Source organism: Halichondria panicea, chromosome 5 (genome assembly GCF_963675165.1).
Source record: "Halichondria panicea chromosome 5, odHalPani1.1, whole genome shotgun sequence".
NCBI lineage: Eukaryota > Metazoa > Porifera > Demospongiae > Suberitida > Halichondriidae > Halichondria > Halichondria panicea.
Genome location: NC_087381.1, coordinates 4109435 through 4130555, shown reverse-complemented (window position 1 = coordinate 4130555; position 21121 = coordinate 4109435). Strand labels below are relative to the sequence as shown.

General features: G+C 40.4%; 2 protein-coding genes and 2 long non-coding RNA genes across 5 annotated transcripts; 1 reads left to right on the top strand and 3 right to left on the bottom strand.

The window, feature by feature from the left end:
* Window positions 1-612: 612 nt before the first annotated feature.
* LOC135336259 (uncharacterized) lies at window positions 613-1780 on the bottom strand. 2 transcript variants are annotated; one of them, XR_010394811.1, is made up of 4 exons: window positions 1672-1780; window positions 1243-1603; window positions 1150-1172; window positions 613-1101 (listed from the first exon to the last, which is right to left on the bottom strand). It is a non-coding gene; the product is annotated as an uncharacterized LOC135336259 (long non-coding RNA). The 2 variants fall into 2 exon arrangements; XR_010394810.1 differs by having other exon boundaries at window positions 613-1172.
* A 3-nt stretch (window positions 1781-1783) lies between these two features.
* LOC135336262 (uncharacterized) lies at window positions 1784-4198 on the bottom strand. The gene is made up of 6 exons (XR_010394814.1): window positions 2622-4198; window positions 2534-2573; window positions 2380-2485; window positions 2270-2314; window positions 2140-2201; window positions 1784-1972 (listed from the first exon to the last, which is right to left on the bottom strand). It is a non-coding gene; the product is annotated as an uncharacterized LOC135336262 (long non-coding RNA).
* A 9997-nt stretch (window positions 4199-14195) lies between these two features.
* LOC135336250 (G2/M phase-specific E3 ubiquitin-protein ligase-like) lies at window positions 14196-16291 on the top strand. Its single transcript, XM_064532007.1, has 5 exons — window positions 14196-14481; window positions 14644-14775; window positions 14825-15332; window positions 15385-15784; window positions 15879-16291. Exons 1-5 carry the CDS (start codon window positions 14330-14332, stop codon window positions 16127-16129), a joined length of 1443 nt encoding a protein of 480 aa, XP_064388077.1. The 5' UTR covers window positions 14196-14329; the 3' UTR covers window positions 16130-16291.
* On the bottom strand, window positions 16279-17798 carry LOC135336369 (uncharacterized). Its single transcript, XM_064532132.1, has 2 exons — window positions 17612-17798; window positions 16279-17422 (listed from the first exon to the last, which is right to left on the bottom strand). The coding sequence occupies exons 1-2, from the start codon at window positions 17743-17745 to the stop codon at window positions 16279-16281; spliced, it is 1278 nt and encodes a 425-aa protein (XP_064388202.1). The 5' UTR covers window positions 17746-17798.
* Between the last annotated feature and the right edge of the window lie 3323 nt (window positions 17799-21121).

Here is a 21121-nt window from a genome sequence, read left to right as displayed (position 1 = left end):
GCTTGCATTGAGCGTTGTTTTGCATTGAGCGTTGTTTCATTTTTACTCTATGCATCCTACTCCCTTTGAGTGTGTCATTCCTGTGGTAATGGAACATTATCCTGACTTGCAATGCTGTACATACATTGATTAAGGTTACATCATTCCAAAATAGAAATAAAATCAATTTTGCTGAAGTGTGCATAAGCTTCCATTTTTACTCTATGCGCTCACACATGTTTATTATAATGTAGCTTATTATAATGTAGCTACAGACCCTCCCCCCCTGCACAACCGTTCACACATTCACTTTCCATTTCCACTTCCATTTCCACTTAATTAGATTTACAAATACAAACCTGAGTGTTCCAAATAAATCTTGAAACGTTTGTGAACGCTTTGTCCGTTGGTCAGCATTGTTTCCAGGGATATCGCAGACCGGGCATACCCTCAGTTGAAATTGATTATTATTATTTATCTGCTCATGCATGTTTCTATTTTGTACAATAATAATTATTACTGCTGTGAATGTTAAACGAGAAGCGTGGGTTTAAAAGTATTGCGCATGTGGAGTTAGGCTGCTCTACGTTCGCGATTGCCGGAAGTAGCATGCGCTTTGCAAAGGGCGGCTTATTCAAACTCTCTTTGCTCACCTACATACGCACAAACGCACAACATACGCAACATAGATTAACTTACACTTACACATATAAAAAAAATACCTATGGCAGGGGCATATATATTTTAGGATAAACAAAAAGTTTTTTTACAAATGGAGTTCATGGAGTTCAAGTAGCGATGGAACGAGAGATATTACAGTGAGTAAAACAATACAAAAGGCAGCGAAGAAGTTCTTCCTGACAAATTTGTTAGGAGACTCCGCGAGTTCTTTTGTGACAATCAGCCAGCAAATTGTTCTGTCCAGTTCCAGTTGAGGTTGAATTACTACTGACGACTCAGAAACCCCAGACTCGGGAGTCACAGCAAGATCAACCGTGATATTCAACAATTAATAACTTCTCTGGCCACCCTCGTGGATACCGACACAACCCAGAGGTCCGTGGCATGAATCACTGCCAATTGCCTGTGTGCACCGTGTGTCACTCAGTTGCGTCCAGAAGGCTGCCAATGAGACATAGGCGGTTACTGAGTGACTTATGAGTGACTTACGAGTGTGGGTAGACGACGAATACCTTGAGCGCGATACAAGATAGGCGGGAGTACGTGAACTCGTATATTGGCAATTACATAATTACACTGTACCTTTCACACATTGTAGGAGATTAGGTCGAGGTCATGACGGCACCTATCGGGACTATCGGTCAACGTTCGAGGCTATCATGTAGTAGTGAAGTACATGTATAATTATGTACGTGTAAACTCAGAATTAATTATCATCAAAATCGTGATGAGTCTGAATAATCGGGAGGCATAACCCCATCTTCAATAATTATCCATCTTCAATAATTATCTGAGCTGTCCTCTTCATAGTCACTCTCGTCACATAGTCACTCTCGTCAAAAAATGTACGTAAATAAAAGTATACAGTGTAAAGTCTTACATACCTTGTCCTCATTGCAGTGCGATCTCGGACCTTTTTCATACTACGATTCACATTCTCATTCTATAATGACACAAGGATATGAAGTAACAGTACAAGTACAGTACAGGGTAAAAAAATGTTGTACTTACCCAGTCCAGGACGGCCAAATTCATTCGCATTAAAAATGCCTTCGTCGAAAAGTGAATACGTTTAGATAGGTATGTTAGCATCTGGTGATTGAAGGACTCGACACTGAATACAAAACAATGACCACAATACTGACATAGTGTACGTACATGTACAATCATAATACTTACTCTGCAAAAGTATTGGGCGTTTCGGTAGATGTATGATCTTGATCAAAGCCTTACTACAAGTTAGCTTGTCTTTGCTGGGGGTGTAGCTCGTCATGTGGCAAGACGAAGTTGTGTGGCAATTGGTGCGTTCTCCCTACACAAATTCATGTACATGAACTCGTTGCGCATAATTATATCATTATAGTGATTTGGAATGTTAAGTATCAAATCCTGCAGTTGAGGCCTCACAATTCTTCATTGACCGTGAATCTTGATACTCTTCCCTATAATTATAATTACGTGTATAAGTATTTAACTTACGCTCTTCTCCCTAACTAGGCCTTGGGTAACCTTCCTCAATTCCTTTGCCACATTTTTTGTACCTACACACCAGAATTATACACATTTACATACATGTACTACAGCATAATAATTTATACACTGATCTTACCGAATTTATGAGCCCCAATTCATTCACATATTTGGACACCTGTGCCTGCATGTCATGGGCTACTACGTTGTACGCTCAAGTAATAACAAACATAAAGTTTTATAACTAACCTCTGTTTTGTTTTGCACTTGAGCTTGAGGGAGAACAAGCTTGGTACATCCCTTGTCTGAGCAGTAGAGCCGGAAAAGAGTTGTGATACCAAGTATCTTCTTGGTACTGCGAAAACTCACTCAAAATACGTATGAATAAGACACATTACATTACCTTCCAGACAAGCAAGGTACAGGTACGCATTGGTGACCCACTATATCAAAGATGAGCAATGGCACACATAGTTTATACAATAACACACCTCTCCCCCTTTGGCGATATATTCTGGGTGTTGCATCACATCATACACAGCAGACATCATACTTGCTTGTGCAGCCCTATCCAGCTTTTGGTACACTACGGAAAATACAAGTATTAGCACTTGTCGAATGTAACTGTGCCCATGCCCAACGTTTCCTAATCGACAAAACTGAGTGAAGTTGGTATATTGGGATGGTAAATCCATGAACCATCCTGCGCACACACCTGCGCACACCTGCGCACACAAAGATACTATTGTTCACTGGCCTGCAAATACACGGGAACTCGAACACGTCCGTTTCTGTTGCCGACAATGGAAGACCCTTTCTATAAAATATACAGTGTATTTCTTAGAGTCGAAGCAGTGCTTCTCAGTGATGAAGAACAACTGATCTTCTGTCTTTGTACACGATGCGTTGTTCACTTACCACTATTACTCATGAAAGATTTCACAGCTGAGCAATCACTAATAACAGGGGGGGTGGGGATGAGAGAGCCAGAGATGGAGTGTTTTTCAACAGAATCAAACAGAGTGTTGATTAAGCTCAAGTTATCTAGAGGAGGTCCGGTGTCAATAGCTCTCTGATGCCTCTGCTGGAAATCTCCACTTGGTCCAGAAAATGAATGTCAAGACACGCTTTCTCGAAGAAGTAGTTGCCATTTTTAACTCAACGCACGTGCCATCTATACGCCTGCTGTACAAGGCAGCTATGAAGTGACTTTCTTAGCGCTCACAGAGAAAAAATTAAACGCGTTGGCCGGGCCCCTCCCCTTTTATACCCGTTTAAGTTGAGATGAATGAATATTGAATGCTGGGATGTTGAATGCTGGGATGTTGAATGTTGGGATGAAGCTTGTGAATTTTGAGCTTGTGAATCTTGAAAAGAAAATGCTTGAACCCAATATAGTTTGCATTGACGTCATTTAACCTTTGACCCCATTTATTTCTCCTGGTGGTAGCTTAGTATTTAGGGATGCCCGTGCTAGAACGGTGTACAGTCGACACGGGTAAGAAGAGGTGACATTTGGATACTTTCTTACCGCATACTAGTCACTAGCTGGGTAGGTACAATTTATAGTGTAACATTCAATAGTGAATAGTGAATGAATGTGGATAGTTCCCAAGGCATTGAAATTTAAGACCTTGTATTTCAGTCACATGATAGTCACCTGACAAATTAATTATAAAATGTAAAAATCATGTAAAACATCGGCATTAAAATAAAGAGAGTTTCTTGATACGACCGTGCCTTAATACACCTGAGAAGTTTCATCTGAGAGTCATCACTGCACAATGGTTGAAGGACTGGACTCTTCATATAAAATTGATGGTTTTCATGTAGTCATGTAGCTTTAGGCCTAATGCATGTTTTGTTCGAGCTCTTGGAATTAAGCTATCTGGTAAACCCTATATAATGTATATACTTGTGCCATATTTCATTAACTTTTAGCGTGGTCATTTGCAGCACGTTGGAAACTCGAAGTTGTAAAACAGCAGTATTGAGAAACGCCCACTCAAAGATTGGAAAAAAGTAAGGTAATGGTGGAAGTAAGGTAATGGTGGCAAAGCGCTTTGTTGGAAAGAGTTGCATCAGATTTTGCAGAGATGTAGTAGAAAGACTGTAGATAACTATAAAGCCAAGAAAAAAATTTATGAGATTATACAATAAATCTGGCTATTGCTCAATACCGCTGTTTTCCCAGAGCCTGTCACATAATTATATTGAACGCATATTGAACGCAACAAAGGCAAATTACAACCGCTTAAGATTAGCCCCTTTTCAGATAGGTACTCCTCGTCTGCCAGATGAATTCAGATTTTTATGTAGCACTTTGATCGAGCGTCGATCAGTCTCCCTGGACTACTTTGAGTACAATCTTCTGAGTTGGGACGACTGTGGAATCGAGGTGTGCGAGGTGTGCGACACTTCTCAATTAGTGCTATTAAGATTTGCTAGCAATTGCCTAAGAGTGTCGCTGTATATGCTTTGCCCTCGCTATATGTGGTAGATCTTTCTCGATCATTTAGGGTATACAAATGATCAGACTCTTTCTCAATAGCTTTACCAAAGTCTATTAAAACCGCGTGATACAAACGCCGTGTTTGTGTGTGTGTGTGTTGTGTGTGTGTAAGCCGTGTGTAAGCCGTGTGTGTGTGGTGTGCACTAGTGTGTGGCCGTGTGGTGTGGTGTGGTGTGTGTGGTGTGTTGTGTGTGTTGTGTGGAGGGGGTGTGCAGGCCGTGCAAGCCGTATGTGTGTGGTATGTGTGTAGGGGTGTGCACGCCGTGTTTGTGTGTGTGTGTGGTGTGTTTGTGTGTGTGTGGGTGTTGTGTGGGTGTTGTGTGTGTGTGGGTGGGTGGGTGGGGGGGGTGCAGTGGTGCCGTGTGTGTGCGTGTGTGTGTGGTATGTGTGTGTGTGTGGTATGTTGTGTGTGTGTGTGTGTGAGGGTGTGCACTGTGTGAGGGTGTGCACGCAGTGTTTGTGTTTGTGTGTGTGCATGTGTGCATGTGTGGTTGTGTGGTGGCACGCCCTGTGTGTGTGTGTTGGGAGGGGGTGTGCAGGCCGTGTGGTGTGTTGTGTGTGCACGCCGTGTTTGTGTGTGTGGGGGTGTGTGTGGGGGTGTGCACGCCGTGTGTGCGACGAGTTCATTTGACGAAAGATATGTGGACAGCGCTTAAGCCATCACTCATGCCTTCTAGTTCTTCTGCAAGCAGCAGCAAAAGCAGCAAAAACAGGCATCCCGTAGAAAATGCGAAGAGAAGAATTTCTTATGCTGATTGACGAGTAAACGAAGGAAGTCCTTCAACGATCTCGGCGAGTTACCGCAAGAAATTCTAAACGATGCTGCCATGGTCAACGAATTGGTTGAAGGCAGTGAAGTTAGAGACTCTCAGCTCCCCCTAACTTTGGCCAACTATAACAGTACTGTAGTCATTATGTCATAGTTATCATACTTATTTGTTATCTACTCTGGGCAGCTAAGGCCTGGGTCAGGCACTGATAAGATTAATTTTATTCATTGCCTATATTTTATGTAGATCATGTAGATCATGTAGTGTTAATGAGATTCATAATGTTTATTAATGTTATTCATTGCACATGACGTCATAAGGTCAATGTATTTGCTTAGCTAGCTGCTAGAACTATTATAGATTGTCTTTGGCAACAAATACGGCGGACTTAAACAAGGTAAGAGTAGCTGTTTAGGCCCTCAAATTAGGCCCTCAAAAGATAGATTATGTTGTTATGATTATGTTTCCTTGATGGTTCCTTGATGGGAAGTAAAAGTCTTTAGCTCTGACAGCCACCCTAGAGGTAGGCTATTTTGTGTATCTCAAGAATACAATAACTCCTACTCTTCCCATCAAGGATACTAGTACCTAGCTATGAGATGTTCATCTAGCCTTGTTTTTGAAGCTTGATCTTGGCATCTTCAACGCCGTATTTGCACTTCTCTTTCTGAAAGTGGCATGACGTCATCATCATTTATGCATCATCATTTATGGGACTAATTAGCATAATTGAATTAAGCTAATTAGGAAAAAGAAAACATTGAGCTTCATTTTGGATCATTTTGATGTATGCTGCATATTGCAAATAATACAGCAGTATGAACATAGTGTAAATTTTGGTGTTAAAATCTGGACCCGGGCCTTAAGTGCGCAGAGTATATAATTATATACCTGTCTGTATAATTATAGTATCTATTATTACTTCTATTCTTGGTGAAACCATCTTGAGAATATTAATTTTATAGTGTATGTTTTTACATGGTATACATTATATTCTTACATCATATTCTTAATTAACAGTGAAGTGAAATGTCTGTAAATTCTCTATCCGGTTTCCAGAGCAATAAAATGCCTAGCAGCCCATACAACAAGGAATAAAATGGTGTTGCCATAACAACCACGGTCACCCGTTTTTGTCATTTTAAATGCTCGGCCAGCGGTGATCCAATTTTTATGGATCAGCCTATTGATTTTCACATCATATGAATGTAACAGTGCTAAGATATATCAATTTGAAGTACAATACGTACATGTATTACTATATCGGTGAACGATCTATGAAATTTACAAGCTCACATAAAGACTGTTCATTACTGCTAATTCTATTTTAGCTAGACTATACTTACACTACTGATATTCTAGCTATACTATACTGAGCCCTGTCCTGGTCTTTCACCGTCCTGCTAGTGTCTAGGTCCATGTCATGCATGTCCTCAGTCCCAGACAGTTCATCAGCGTCTGGTATAAAGCTGGTAGCCTTTGGGAGGTATCCTACTATCCCCTCTCCTTCATAGGCACTGTCATCACCAGAGGAGAAATCTCCATTACTGTCCTCAAGCACATCGGCACATCCAGCCATAGCTTCGTGCGGTAAGATGCTGCTTCTAGACTAAATTGCACGTGATTCTACAGCTGTGCGTAGAGAATTTCGCAAAAAATGGTCACTATTTCGGGCCACGATCGTGGCCTGTGACGGTTAAAGGGTTAATAATAAATATTATAGCAATAATTATGACGAAATAGCGGTATCTATATAATGGTATCTATATAATGGTATATAAATCAAGTGTGGTATATAAAAATTAATAATCAAGAAATAGCGGTGTCTTGGTATAATTATAAATCTAGCAATAATAGCGGTGTCCATAATGGTATATAAATATATAAATCAAGAAATAGCGGTGTCTGTAACGGTATATTTTGTGTCTATAATGGTATATAAATCAAGAAAATAGCGGTGTCTATATAAATCAAGAAATAGCAATAATAGCAATGGTTATAATAAATAGCGGTGGTATTATAAATCAAGAAAGAAATCAAGAAAATAATAGCGGTGTCTATAAATCAAGAAATAGCTAAGAAAAAGCAATATAAAAATAATAGCGGTGTCTATAACAGCAGAGTGTCTAGCATGTAGTAAGTGTGCAATAGCACTTTTTTGTGTAGATAATAGCAGGGTGGTTGCTATTATGAAAATCTCGTCGGCAAAGGGTAGGTGACAGACAGACATAACATAGGTCAGAAAATAACATAGGTCAGAAAAAGTGGGATCAGTTGGGCTTTTTCAGCCTGGTCAAGTTTACCAGGCTCTTGCCTTTCATATTTACAACCATCGTGTCTAACTTCACTCTAGCACCACACACCATTTCACTCTAGCACCATTAAATTTTACCAAGACATCTACATTAGTTAACTGTATGTAACTCTGGCACCACAGCACACCATGTAACTACTCTGTTCGGATAATGAGGATAATGAGGATATTATTAGTTTGACCAGTCATTGCTTACCGCGTTATACTGGGGGACAACAATTGGATATGCTCATCAACATCACTGTAATCGGTCATCGGTAATACAGTAACTCAGCAAATGTACTGTCAACCCCTCTATCTAACTACCGTGCGTAAGTAGTCGCTCAAACTCGCTCAAACTCTTCGTCTCTGCCAGTTTTAAAGCGTCAGAGAGACAGAAATCACAGCAATTAGCAATTTGCCGGTTAAAACTAGCTGTTTTGGCGTACCTGGCAAGTTCTACTGGGTGCAGATGTTTTTGCTGACTTCTTCATGGTTGGCGGACTGGATTGTCTTTGGTGACTATTACGCACAATTGTACAAATCTGGTTCATTGTGGCAAGATGAGTTTGAAATGCTAGAGCTAGTTGTAAGTCACGCCTGGTCAAGTTAGTGAGTAGACACCACTTGGAGAGTTGCTCAGAGTAGCAGACTAGCAGACTATTGCACAACTGTGCGTAAGTATCAGCATAGGCTGAGCAACTGGCACCAAGTATTTCAAGCAACCAGCTTGGAAACATTTGCTTTTGAAATACACAAAAGGCTACAGCAGCTAGCCTATGCTACAGTTGGTGATAATTTGTGTGGCAAGATGAGTTTGAAAGCTAGATGTGCTCGCGTTAGAGGTTACTTTTTACTTTGTAGAGTGAGAACCGATTATAAACGACCTAGTGAAGCATTGCATGTGTACACTGAGCAATAAGGTGAACCTTGTCCCCCAGTACATCCCCCAGTACAGTATATGCGGTATCAGATCAAAAAGATACAACTAAGCACATTGATATGTCGAACAGAAACTGTTGGATTACATGCCAGAATAATGTCTCAGATGGCTTGGTGCAATCTGAGAAAAGAGACCGTTATAGGCGTATTCATGACTCATGGTGTTAATTGATCAATAACGTTTTAATAGCTTATATGTATCTACAGACGAAGAGCCGAAGAGCCGTCAGAAAACTGTCACTATTGTTCACTTTTTCTAAAAAAATGTTGCCACGTAAACAATTTTTCCGCCCTACGAGGACCCTTGCGGTAGAATTTACATCCGTTACTTAGCTAACAAAATTATAATGCACATTCACGCATTGCGACACATACGAGTGCAAGGGAAGCAAGGGAAGCTATAAATGATCTACTACACTACTCCTACTCTCTCTCTCTCTCTCTCTCTCTCTCTCTCTCTCGATCTCTCTCTCGAGTGTCCTAGATGAGTATTTCACTAAGAAGACAGTGATGCAATGGACACCACAGGTAAAATCACAGTATACCATATCACAGTATACAGTCGCTAAAATAAGACAGCTTGACATGCAAAACTCATACACTGAATCGGTGAACGATCTATGAAATTTACAAGCTCACATAAAGATTCTAGTACTATGCTACTTGCCAGAGTCACACAGTGAACCCTCTCCTGGTCTTTCATCCATAGCGCTAGCGTGTAGGGTCCATGTCATGCATGTCCTCAGTCCCAGACCGTTCATCAGCATTGGCAGCTGGTAGCGGTATCCCATCCCCTCTCCTTCATAGGCACTGTCATCACCAGAGGAGACATCGCCATTGCTGTCCTCAAGCACAAGTAAACAATCTAGCCATAGCTATAAACTTCGTGCGGTAAGATGCTAATGAAATTTTAACATAGATTTTAACATAGCAACGTGGCTAGCAACATGGCTTGGACTAAATTGCACGTGATTCTACAGCTCTTCCTCTATACAGGGATGTGCGTAGTTCGAGCTACTTTTCTACTTAAGTATCGCAGAATTAGAATTTCGCAAAAAAAGTCACTATTGCGGGCCACAATCGTGGGTTAAAGGGTTAAACAAATCATAAATTCATCAATACAAGAAATTATAGCAACGACAACTACGTATAACAACAGGACGGAAACACTTACACAATACATCCAATCAAATACGTTACAGGGTGGGTATGCGTAGCTAAATCATGTACTTCAAAATCATGTACTTCAAAATATCGCTGCTGGTAGTGAGGTAGGTGGCTGTTTTTTTTTGTTTTTGTTTTGCAGGAGTTCGTAACTCTTGCAAAAACAAGACCTATGTCTTTTAGAGACTTGCTCTATTCCAGGTTGAATACGTAGTGTATCGAAAACCACAAGCATAACGCTGCATAACGCTTTTGTGAAGGTGGAGCACTGAGCACTCACAAAGATTGATACCCTCCGCAAAAATATGGTATGTGGTATGTGGTATGTGCTCTCTCCAAATATGTGCTCTCTCCAAATGCTGGTGAAGTCATACTTGCTCGCCGTTTAATGGCATCGTCTTCAGTAACGAAGCATAAATAATTAATTATAGCACTTTCATTGATACACATATACTATTATGTTACTGTTTTTCGTCATTGTTTTCGTCATCATTTTTACAAGCAGACAAAAAGCCAAGGTTTCATTATCCTCATCATCTAAATAATAATTATAATTATCACACCATCATTCGTATACCTTTGTACTTATCTTTAACCCTTTAACCGTCGGATTCTTAATTAACAGTGAAGTGAAATGTCTGTAAATTCTCTATCGGGTTTCCAGAGCAATAAAATGCCTAGCAACCATATACCAGTAGAATGCCCCGTTTTTATCATTTTAAATGTCATTTTAAATGCTCGGCAAGAAAATCCCAAAAAATTTTTTTATGGATCAGCCTATCATATGGTATAAAGGCTTGATTAACAGTGCTAAGATATATCAATTTGAAGTACTATATCGGTGAACGATCTATGAAATTTACAAGCTCACCATAAAGACTGTTCATTACTGCTAATTCTATTTTAGCTATACTATACTGATATTCTAGCTATACTATACTACTTGCCAGAGTCACACAGTGAGCCCTCTCCTTGGTCTTTCACCGTCCTCGTCTAGGTCCATGTCATGCATGTCAGACAGTTCATCAGCGTCTGGCATAAAGCTGGTAGCCGGTATCCTACTCAGGTACATTAAGGACTGGGACCAGCAATTATTGTTGATTCAGCGAAAACGAAGCTCTGCTGCTTTAATCTTTAGCTCAAATTCCGGAGCGTCAAACCTTAGTTTACTTTTTATTGCAGTAGTTAGTTCAAAGCTATATGCAGGCACTACCGTTAGCGCCTAACAGTGGGATCAATGAAAAGTAAGTTATTAGCCTTTACATGCAAAATATTAAGCTTAAAAAGTACTTTATTTAGAAAATCTCACCTTTAGCTGATCCCACTGTTAGGCGCTAACAGTAGTGCCGCTTTGAACTAACTACTGCACTAAAAAGTGAACACTTACTAAAGATTAGAGCAGCTAGACTAATGTGTTTTAAGCACAAAACCTCCAAATTGTACCCTTTCCTCCGCCGATTTCAAAAAATCATTGTGCCTCAAAAAATCATTGTGCACACTGTGTGAGCTATGCGCACGCTGCAGGTACCAGCACATGCGCATTGAGCTGCTCTTCCACGTGGTATTTTTAATATTTTGCTTCGAGGTACGGTTCGATCAGAATCGTCGAAGAAAAGTAACCGTTTTATAATTGCTACCCTCAGGGAGGTTCTAGGGAAGCTAGAGAGTGAGAATATGGCACGAGAGGACAGTGACTGGGATCATAGCTAGGTAGGAAGCTTCCTTTCAGAGAGGCACTTGAGGTGGACCATCTTCCTGAACCTGGTAAGTCACTATTGAGTAGTCGTTTGTTTAGGCTAGTTAGTACAGTGGACATCATGAGCCACCATTAAACTGTGTGTAGGTGAAGAAAATATTTCCCGGCGTCTGCCGATAGAACCTCAAATACAAGTTTCTGCAGATCCGGTCCTGAGTGAGCCATGTCACCGTGAGAACATTCTGAAGTCACTTCGTAACATCATACAATATTGTTTGTGTACATAAGTGTTAACAATTGTTATTTGCTAGGCTGATTCCATGAATGCGGTTCTTTCCCGGCTTTAATTAAAAAAACAAAATACAGAATAAATACACATTTTTCTTTAAAAATACATATCTCATGAAGCATGCATTGTAATCACTTGCAACTATTTCCTACAGGTAGCCCATACCCTGGGGGTACAATGACATCATCATCGTTACCTAGCAACTGACCACCCCCACTAATTAACGATTTTTTTACACATTTCACAATTATGAACATAAACAATATTATTGTATTTATTGGAAGGCATGAGGTAACTAAAGACACTAAATAAGTGTTCTCAATGTTCTCACGGTGACATGGTTCAATCAGGATCAGCAGAAACTTCTCGTATCGGCAGACGCTCTTTTCCCGGGAAATGTTTTCTTCACCTACACAGGGTTCAATGGTGGCTCATGATGTCCACTTGTGTACTAACTAGACTAAGCATACCATACTGAAGCTATCCAGACTACATTATGCCACGGGCCACGATCGTACCCGCCAATAGTGACTTTTTTTGCGAAATTCTAATTCTGCGATACTTAGGAAGTAGCAGGAAGAGCACGTGTCTAGAAATTTCCAAGCCACGTTGCTATGTTAAAATTTCATTAGCATCTTACCGCACAAAGTTTATAGCTATGGCTACTTGTGCTTGAACAGCTGATGTCTCCTCTGGTGATGACAGTGCCTATGAAGGAGAGGCCCAAATTTATGCCAGACGCTGATGAACTGTCTGGGACTGAGGACATGCAGGGACTGAGGACATGCATGACATGGACCTAGACGCTAGCACTATGGACCAGGACACTATGACTCTGGTAGTTGAGTAGTATAGTATAGCTAGAATATCAGTAGTATCAGTAGTATAAGTAGTAATGAACAGTCTTTATGTGAGCTCATAGACTCATAGATCGTTCACCGATATAGTAATACATGTACGTATTGTACTTCAAATTGTATTGTAGTTCAAATTGATATATCTTAGCACTGTTACATGTGAAAATCAAGCTTAGTCAAGCCTTTATACCATTATGATAGGCTGATCCATAAAAAAAAATTTTTGGATTTTATCTCACTGCTGGCCGAGCATTTAAATGATAAAAACGGGTGAGTGTAATAACCGTGGTTGTTATGGCAACACATGTTGCACCATTTTATTCGTTGTTGTATGGGCGCTCTGGAAACCCGATACAGACTCCGACTGTTAATACAAAAAACTCTATACAAAAAACTCGTTGGTCAGGGATTGGTCAGTTCTAATCTTCCCTACCTTGCTTCCTTGGAACTGGCTGAAAAAAGTCTGCTCCAGACTTCGTAGTTATTAAACAGCTTGTTGCAGCATGCACATTAATACAGCATGCACATTAATAATTACCGTATATGCTCGATCAGAGGCCGCTCTTGTAAATAGTAGCCTCGTAGCCGCTCTCAAATAGTAGCCTTAGTGAACTTCGACTCTAGTACGTGGCAGCCAAAAAAATTATTACAGTAACTCATGGCAACTTTTGATGACAAACTAAATTATCTGGCCCCTCTTGAATTGTAGCCAGCAAAATGAAACATTTAGTAGCCACGTATGAGGTGCCGTTTGTGTCAAAACTATGTAAAAGTGAGACATATATATATGTGACAGGCTCTGGGAAAACAGACCAATTGGCGCAAGCTATAATTTTTGCGATCTATATACCAGATGATAGAGCAAAGAATTGCCTACGTATTGATGTGCTTAGTTTGCACATATCTCGTTCCATGCCTGAGTTATGCGCGTTGGAAACTCGAAGTTGTAAAACAGCAGTATTGAGAAACGCCCACTCAAAGATTGCTAAATTGGGAAAAGTAAGGTAATGGTGGCTGCTTAGACAAAGCGCTTTGGTGGAAAGAGTTGGATTCAGAGCATCAGATTTTGCAGAGAGGTAGTATAAAGACTGTAGATAACTATAATCCAAGAAAAAAAATTATGAGATTATACACTGTAGTCTATAAATCTGGCTATTGCTCAATACCAATATCTGCTCCAATTGGTCTGTTTTCCCAGAGCCTGTCACATATGTCCATGGGTATTTATAAATGTCCATGGGTATTTATATATATCCACGGGTATTTATAAATACCCGTAGACATTTATAAATGTCCATGGGTATTTATAAATGTCCATGGGTATATATAAATGTCCATGGGTATATATAAATGTCCATGGGTATATATAAATGTCCATGGGTATATATAAATGTCCATGGGTATTTATTATATGTCCATGGGTATTTATAAATGTCCATGTGTATTTATAAATGTCAATGGGTATTTATAAATGTCCATGGGTATTTATAAATGTCCATGTGTATTTATAAATGTCAATGGGTATTTATAAATGTCCATGGGTATTTATAAATGTCCATGGGTATATATAAATGTCCATGGGTATTTATAAATGTCAGTGGAGGATGTGTGCTTTTCAGGGTGTGGTTTTGTTACATTACAAGTGATAGTCACATGACTGTTACATAACCTGCCACATGGTCACAACAATGGCTGAAGGCTCAATAAGTGTGAATGTTGGAGTGTTGTCTAGTGCCCTGGCTGTTGCAATTCAGCAAGCAGCTAGCAGTGGACAGTCACAGTCACCTCAAGTCCCTGCCAATCAAAGTCAGCACACTTCCAGTCAAAGGTACAAATGTAGTGTACAGACCCATGAAAGTTTCAGATATAGGCAGCATTTGATCATGCATCAGCCCACAATAATTTAGCATTACTAAGGAAGAAAGTGCACACAGGTATTACTTTATGTTGTGCATGCTGCATGCATGATAACACTTATTTTTCTGTCTAGGTCTTACGATGTTTACAGAAGCCTTATCGATTTGACACAAGAGTCTCCCGACGATATGTCAGGTAGCGGCACTGACGATGAGCTTCCCAAAGTGGAGTTTTCTCTTGCACCTCAACGTGATTTGGAAGAAAGGTATTGACTAAATTTGAAACATGACCGTGTTTCATTTATTATCTTCTAGGGGGGTTCGCAAAACAAATCCAATTGTATCCAAGCACGTAGTTCTCCAACATCAGTTGAGAGTACTAACTGGTGCAGCTGATGAGGAAGATCGACAACGGATATGTGTACGCCGTAGTCACATTGTACAAGATGCATTGTGTGCTTTCGCCAAACCTTCCTTTCACACCTCAAAGATGTTGAAGGTGACCTTCATTGGGGAGATTTCAGTGGATGATGGAGGTCCCAGGCGAGAGCTGTTCAGTGTACTCATGAGGGAGCTCTTTGACAAGAGTGGCCTTTTCACAGGCTGGCCTGAGAATGCTGTACCAGTGCACAATGTTCATGCCTTAGCTGAAAATAAGTTCTACATCACTGGAAAGATCGTTGCAACCAGCTTAGTACAAGGTGGGCCACCCCCAGTGTGCTTCAGCCGTGCTGTTGCAGACTATATTGTGTTTGATGAAGTGAGGAGTTCTCCAGACCTTCAAGATATACCTGACTTCGAAGTTTGGCAGAATCTTGAGAAGGTTGCGTGTGTACGTGTGTGTGCCTGTGCCTGTTTTTACTACATTTCTACAGATGCTAACTATTGTGAATGTTGAGGAACTCAGGTCATTCACTGATGAGCACCTTGAGCTTCGCTTTGAGTGTGGCTACCAGAAACCAACCAGCTCGCTGCAGATCTCAGATAAGGAGGAGATCCTGAAGACAGTGTGGCTCCATTTTGTGTATTTCCTCCCTCTTGCTGAGCTGCAACAGTTAAGGAAGGGATTGAGGGAGACCCTCCAGCTGGAAATTTTGATGGTCCAATACCCTGATGACATGCATTCGTTCCTTGCCACCTCAATTGCGTTTGATGTTGATGGTGGTGACCTCTTAGACTGGTTTGTGGCTAGCTACTCGGAAAGAGGAAGCAACAAAAGAAAGTCAGAGGAGGCTGTTTACCTCATGTGGAGCAACTATGTCATGGATTGCTCTGGTCAGTTACACACATTTATACAGCACTGTATATATGTACATACTAAGCATTTATCGTTTGTCAGTTACACATTACAGCATTTATCCCAACACAGATGGTGATGAATCAGGTGTGTCGATTGGTGACATTCTACAATTTATCTCTGGCTCTAGGAGGCTTCCAGCAGCTGGGTTTCCTTGTATCCCTAGTGTCCACTTCACAAATGAAAAGATTCTCCCTAAGACTTCAACATGTGACGTAAGCATCACCTTTCCAAGATCTTTTGACGAGCTGCCATATGAGATGTTTAAGAAAAAAATGGATATGAGCGTTTTGGATTCTGCTGGTTTTGGTGGTGGTCCGTAGTTAGTATATAACAGTTCCAACTTTGACATTTTAGCTGCTGTATTACTTCATTGTGTTCATTCATTCATTCATCATCACATTATTCATTCCTTTTTCATTTATTTATTCATTCTTTCATTCATTCTTATCATAATTATAATAATTGAATATTACATCCAAATACATTGTGAGCAAGTAGCATTAAGATGCTGTCCTGTAGTATGAAGTACGTCGACAAAGAGTCCTCTACCATTATCTTCTGCTTCTTCAAGGGGATTTATAGTTTGGAAACTTTGTTTTAAAATTGAGCATGGTATAAACTTAATTCTTGGCACTGATACACGTTCTCCTTCAACATCAGAAGTGTCCACATTAGCTGTAGTACCAAGTTCTTGCTCGCTTGTTTGCAGCATACCTTCAAAAAAAGTTGGTCGATTGCCTTCAGTAGATAAAGGATGATGATTCCAACTATCTACGAAACCTGAAATACATTTGTTTATTCTTGGCAGGAATATCAGATGCAAACAGTAAAGATCCACTTCATTTAAGGGGTCAAGAAGTCCATCACTTTCCAAAGATCGGAAGATTTGGGAAAACACGGAACCAACACATCTATGAACGTCACGCCAGAGTCTCTCAATTCTTTCATTGTGCACAGAACTCCCGGTGATTACACAACTGTAATCATTATTGTGTGCAGCAATCATGTACCGCCATACCTCTACATTTTCTCCACCGTGATCTGATCTCACATGGTTAGGGACACCATAGTGCCTGATACTGTCAGTGAAGAGCTGGAGAACAGTTTCTGAACGATTGTTGTCGGTGCATGCCACATAAATGATAGTGCGGGAGAAGCCGTCAATTGAACCATGGATCACAAAACGCCACCTTATAAGTTTATGATGGCCATCAATGTGCCACACATAATTTGGGTGAGGGGCACTGTACACACGGCGTCTAACAACAGTACAGCGACGCGCAATGACATTTTCGTGATCCGTTCGATGAATGGAATCCCTGACAGCTTGCCGAGGAACTTTTAATCCCCTTGCTCTTAAGTGGCCGCAGACAAGTCGTTCCCCATCATTCGGGTGATCTCTTTTTATACCACTGATCACATCATCTAGCTCATTATCATCCAACATCGACCCATCCTGTGAGGATCTTCCATTTTCTTCTAATCGTCTGTACAAAGTTGCTCTTGATATTCCCAAGATAGACGCAATTTTATTCCATTTGTAATGAAGTGATCGTATTTCCAGTATTTCGTCAATGGTAACAGTGGACCTCGGCCTTCCTGGACGATCAGACCTGTATATACACATAGACAGTTATGTATCAGAATTATTGTTCATACAGATATAGCACAGTGGAACCTCGTCTTATGTGACAAGGGACTTGCCCGTGTATAATTATGGAAACTGAAGTACGTGGTGTTTACCATAGGGTAATGGTAATACCGCCGGTATGGTAAACTTTCTGCTAGAGTCTGTCACTGACCTGTCACTAATGGGACTCTGGTTGGCACCACTTGTTGGCACTTGAGGTAACTGTAACTGACCACTGCTAACTGCTTGCTGAATTGAAACAGCCAGGGCACTAGACAACACTCCAACATTCACACCTTCAGCCATTCTTGTGGACCATGTGGCAGGTTATCATGTGACTACCACTTGTAATGTAACAAAACCACACAAAACCACACCCTGAAAAGCACACATCCTCCACTGACATTTATAAATACCCATTGACATTTATAAATACCCATTGACATATATAAATACCCATGGACATATATAAATGTCTATGGGTATTTATAAGTACCTGTGGACATTTATAAATGTCTACGGGTATTTATAAATACCCATGGACATTTATAAATACCCATTGACATTTATAAATACACATGGACATTTATAAATACCCATGGACATATAATAAATACCCATGGACATTTATAAATACCCATGGACATTTATAAATACCCATGGACATTTATATATACCCATGGACATTTATAAATACCCATGGACATATATAAATACCCATGGACATTTATATATACCCATGGACATTTATAAATACCCATGGACATTTATATATACCCATGGACATATATAAATACCCATGGACATATATAAATGTCTATGGGTATTTATAAATACCTGTGGACATTTATAAATGTCTACGGGTATTTATAATATCCATGGACATTTATAAATATCCATGGACATTTATAAATACCCATGGACATATATATATGTCTCACTTTTACATAGTTTTGACACAAACGGCACCTCATAGCCACGGCTCCTGATCAAGTATGTTGCAACTGCGCATTTGCTGACTCGACCTCTGCGCTTTTAATACTATGTACTGATGATGTACGTACAACTAGCTAGCTAGCTACAGTCATGAATCAGCCGCACCTTTGGACACCAAAGGTGCGGCTGATTCATAGCTAGCTAGCTAGGTACGGTTATGCACAAAATTTAGAGGGGGCATGGTTACGTTTTGCTACGTACGCGGCCGCCATTTTGAGTGGTAAAAGCACCATAGAAACGTAGGCTAAAAAGTGTAAACTTTTGAGCTATGGTGAAGAGCTGCTGCGCTATTGGTTGGATCAAGCCTTTCATTTCCTGTAGATCTAGATTGCCCAATCAACACAGTTTTTTATGCTCTGATCACTTCACTACAGGTCAGGATCCTCTCTCCAAGGAGTTTTCCAGTATACTGACAGTCCAACCAGGAAAAAAACAAGTATCAAAACAGAAAAACTTTATTAACCCTTTAACCGTCACGGGCCACGATCGTGGCCCGCAATAGTGACTTTTTTTGCGAAATTCTAATTCTGCGATACTTAGGAAGTAGCTCGAACTACGCACATCCCTGTATAGAGGAAGAGCTGTAGAATCACGTGCAATTTAGTCTAGAATTTTCCAAGCCACGTTGCTATATTAAAATTTCATTAGCATCTTACCGCACGAAGTTTATTTTACTTGTGCCGATGTGCTTGAACAGCTTGAGGACAGCAATGGCGATGTCTCCTCTGGTGATGACAGTGCCTATGAAGGAGAGAGGATAGTAGGATACCTCCCAAAGGCTACCAGCTTTATGCCAGACGCTGATGAACTGTCTGGGACTGAGGACATGCATGACATGGACCTAGACGCTAGAGCTATGGACCAGGACGGTGAAAGACCAGGAGAGGGCTCACTGTGTGACTCTGGCAAGTAGTATAGTATAGCTAGAATATCAGTAGTAAGTATAGTATAGCTAAAATAGAATTAGCAGTAATGAACAGTCTTTATGTGAGCTTGTAAATTTCATAGATCGTTCACCGATATAGTATTACATGTACGTATTGTACTTCAAATTGATATATCTTAGCACTGTTACATTCATATGATGTGAAAATCAAGCTTAGTCAAGCCTTTATACCATATGATAGGCTGATCCATAAAAGAAATTTTTTGGATTTTATCTCACCACTGGCCGAGCATTTAAAATGATAAAAACGGGTGAGCGTAATAACCGTGGTCGTTATGGCAACACATGTTGCACCATTTTATTCCTTGTTGTATGGGCATTCTATTGGTATATGGTTGCTAGGCATTTTATTGCTCTGGAAACCCGATAGAGAATTTACAGACATTTCACTTCACTGTTAATTAAGAATCCGACGGTTAAAGGGTTAAGAAGGAAAATTGTAAGAAGGTACAGGAAAAAGCTGAGAGGATAGAAGAAGAAAAGAGAGAAGAGAAAGTTGCAGAAGAAAAGAGAGTTGCAGAAAAAGAAAGAGTTGCTGAAGAAGAAAGACTTGCACAAGAAGAGAGAGCTGCTGAAGAAGAGATAGCGACGAGAGAGCTGCAGAAGAGTTGTTGAAGAAGAGAGGGCTGCTGTGAGCGTGAGTACACAAACTGATTTTACGAGCCTGCAATTTACTGCAATAATTTACTGACGATGGTCTTTCCTTCTTACCATAGCCCGTTCTTTACGGGCAATTCATATTCCTAATAAAATTAAATGTAATTTACAAGAGCCGAGAGTGTCTCACAGAAAAGTGTGGTCTTTTGAATTACCTTGATTTAAGTTTGGGGTTTACCGTGCAAGATGCAGTGGGATAAGATGCCAGCCTTTACAAAAGACAAAAAAACAACTCTCACAACAGGAAGTCGATACTGGTAGACAACTGGCACGCGTTCGAATTCATGTTGAAAGAGTAATCGGAGCGATACGACAGAAGTACTCTATTCTCTCGTCAACACTGAATGATGATGTGCGACAAAAAAACAGGCAGTAGACAACAATTGTGGTAGTTCCTATTTTTTTTAGTTATGTAATCGTCTATACATGCACGCTCACTATGAAATAATCTTTCATAAAATAATCTTTCATAAAATAATTAAAAAAGTCTGTTCACTCTTTCTCACTGTTCACTTTCTCACTGTTTCTCGTTGACGGCATTTTCAGGGTTAGGGTTAGGATTTAGGGAAGGGGGGTTCTTACTTCTTGGCCGCGCAAAGCGCGGACAAGAAGTGTCACTCGGCGCATAGCGCCGAAATTTTTGGGCTGACCACGCCCCCTTTTACATGCCACGCCCATTAATTAACCACATTAACCACATTCCCCTTCAACAAAAACAATTATATAATATCGGAAAGAACACAAGGCAAGCCATTCTCCAAGGCAAGCCATTCTCATGCTCTGGGATAGTGATTGCACTTTCTTCTCTTTCAGGAGAGCACCAATGTCCATTGGCTGATCCTCAGCGGAAGATCTCGTTGCTTGCTTCGATGAACACGGAGGGGTGATGGAGGTGGCTGGTGGTTCCAGTGGAGAGATAGTTCTGACTGGAGGAGAGATGGTTGTGACTGGAGGAGAGACGTTGATGACTGGAGGAGACGATGGTGGCTGGTGGTTCTCTTAAAGAGGAGACTGGCTGTAGACTTGACGCATCATCTAGATTATTATATTAGTCATTATAGCAATTATAATTAATCTATACAG

What these genes read in the sequence shown, in the direction of transcription:
- LOC135336250 (XM_064532007.1), top strand. Translation starts at nt 14,330, where the DNA reads ATGGTCACAACAATGGCTGAAGGCTCAATAAGTGTGAATGTTGGAGTG. An exon ending in TTTGGCAGAATCTTGAGAAG is followed by an intron (nt 15,333 to 15,384) that starts GTTGCGTGTGTA and finishes ACATTTCTACAG; the next exon opens with ATGCTAACTATTGTGAATGT. An exon ending in CTATGTCATGGATTGCTCTG is followed by an intron (nt 15,785 to 15,878) that starts GTCAGTTACACA and finishes ATCCCAACACAG; the next exon opens with ATGGTGATGAATCAGGTGTG.
- LOC135336369 (XM_064532132.1), bottom strand. Translation starts at nt 17,745, where the DNA reads ATGGCTGAAGGTGTGAATGTTGGAGTGTTGTCTAGTGCCCTGGCTGTT. An exon ending in CAGAGTCCCATTAGTGACAG is followed by an intron (nt 17,423 to 17,611) that starts GTCAGTGACAGA and finishes GTGTATATACAG; the next exon opens with GTCTGATCGTCCAGGAAGGC.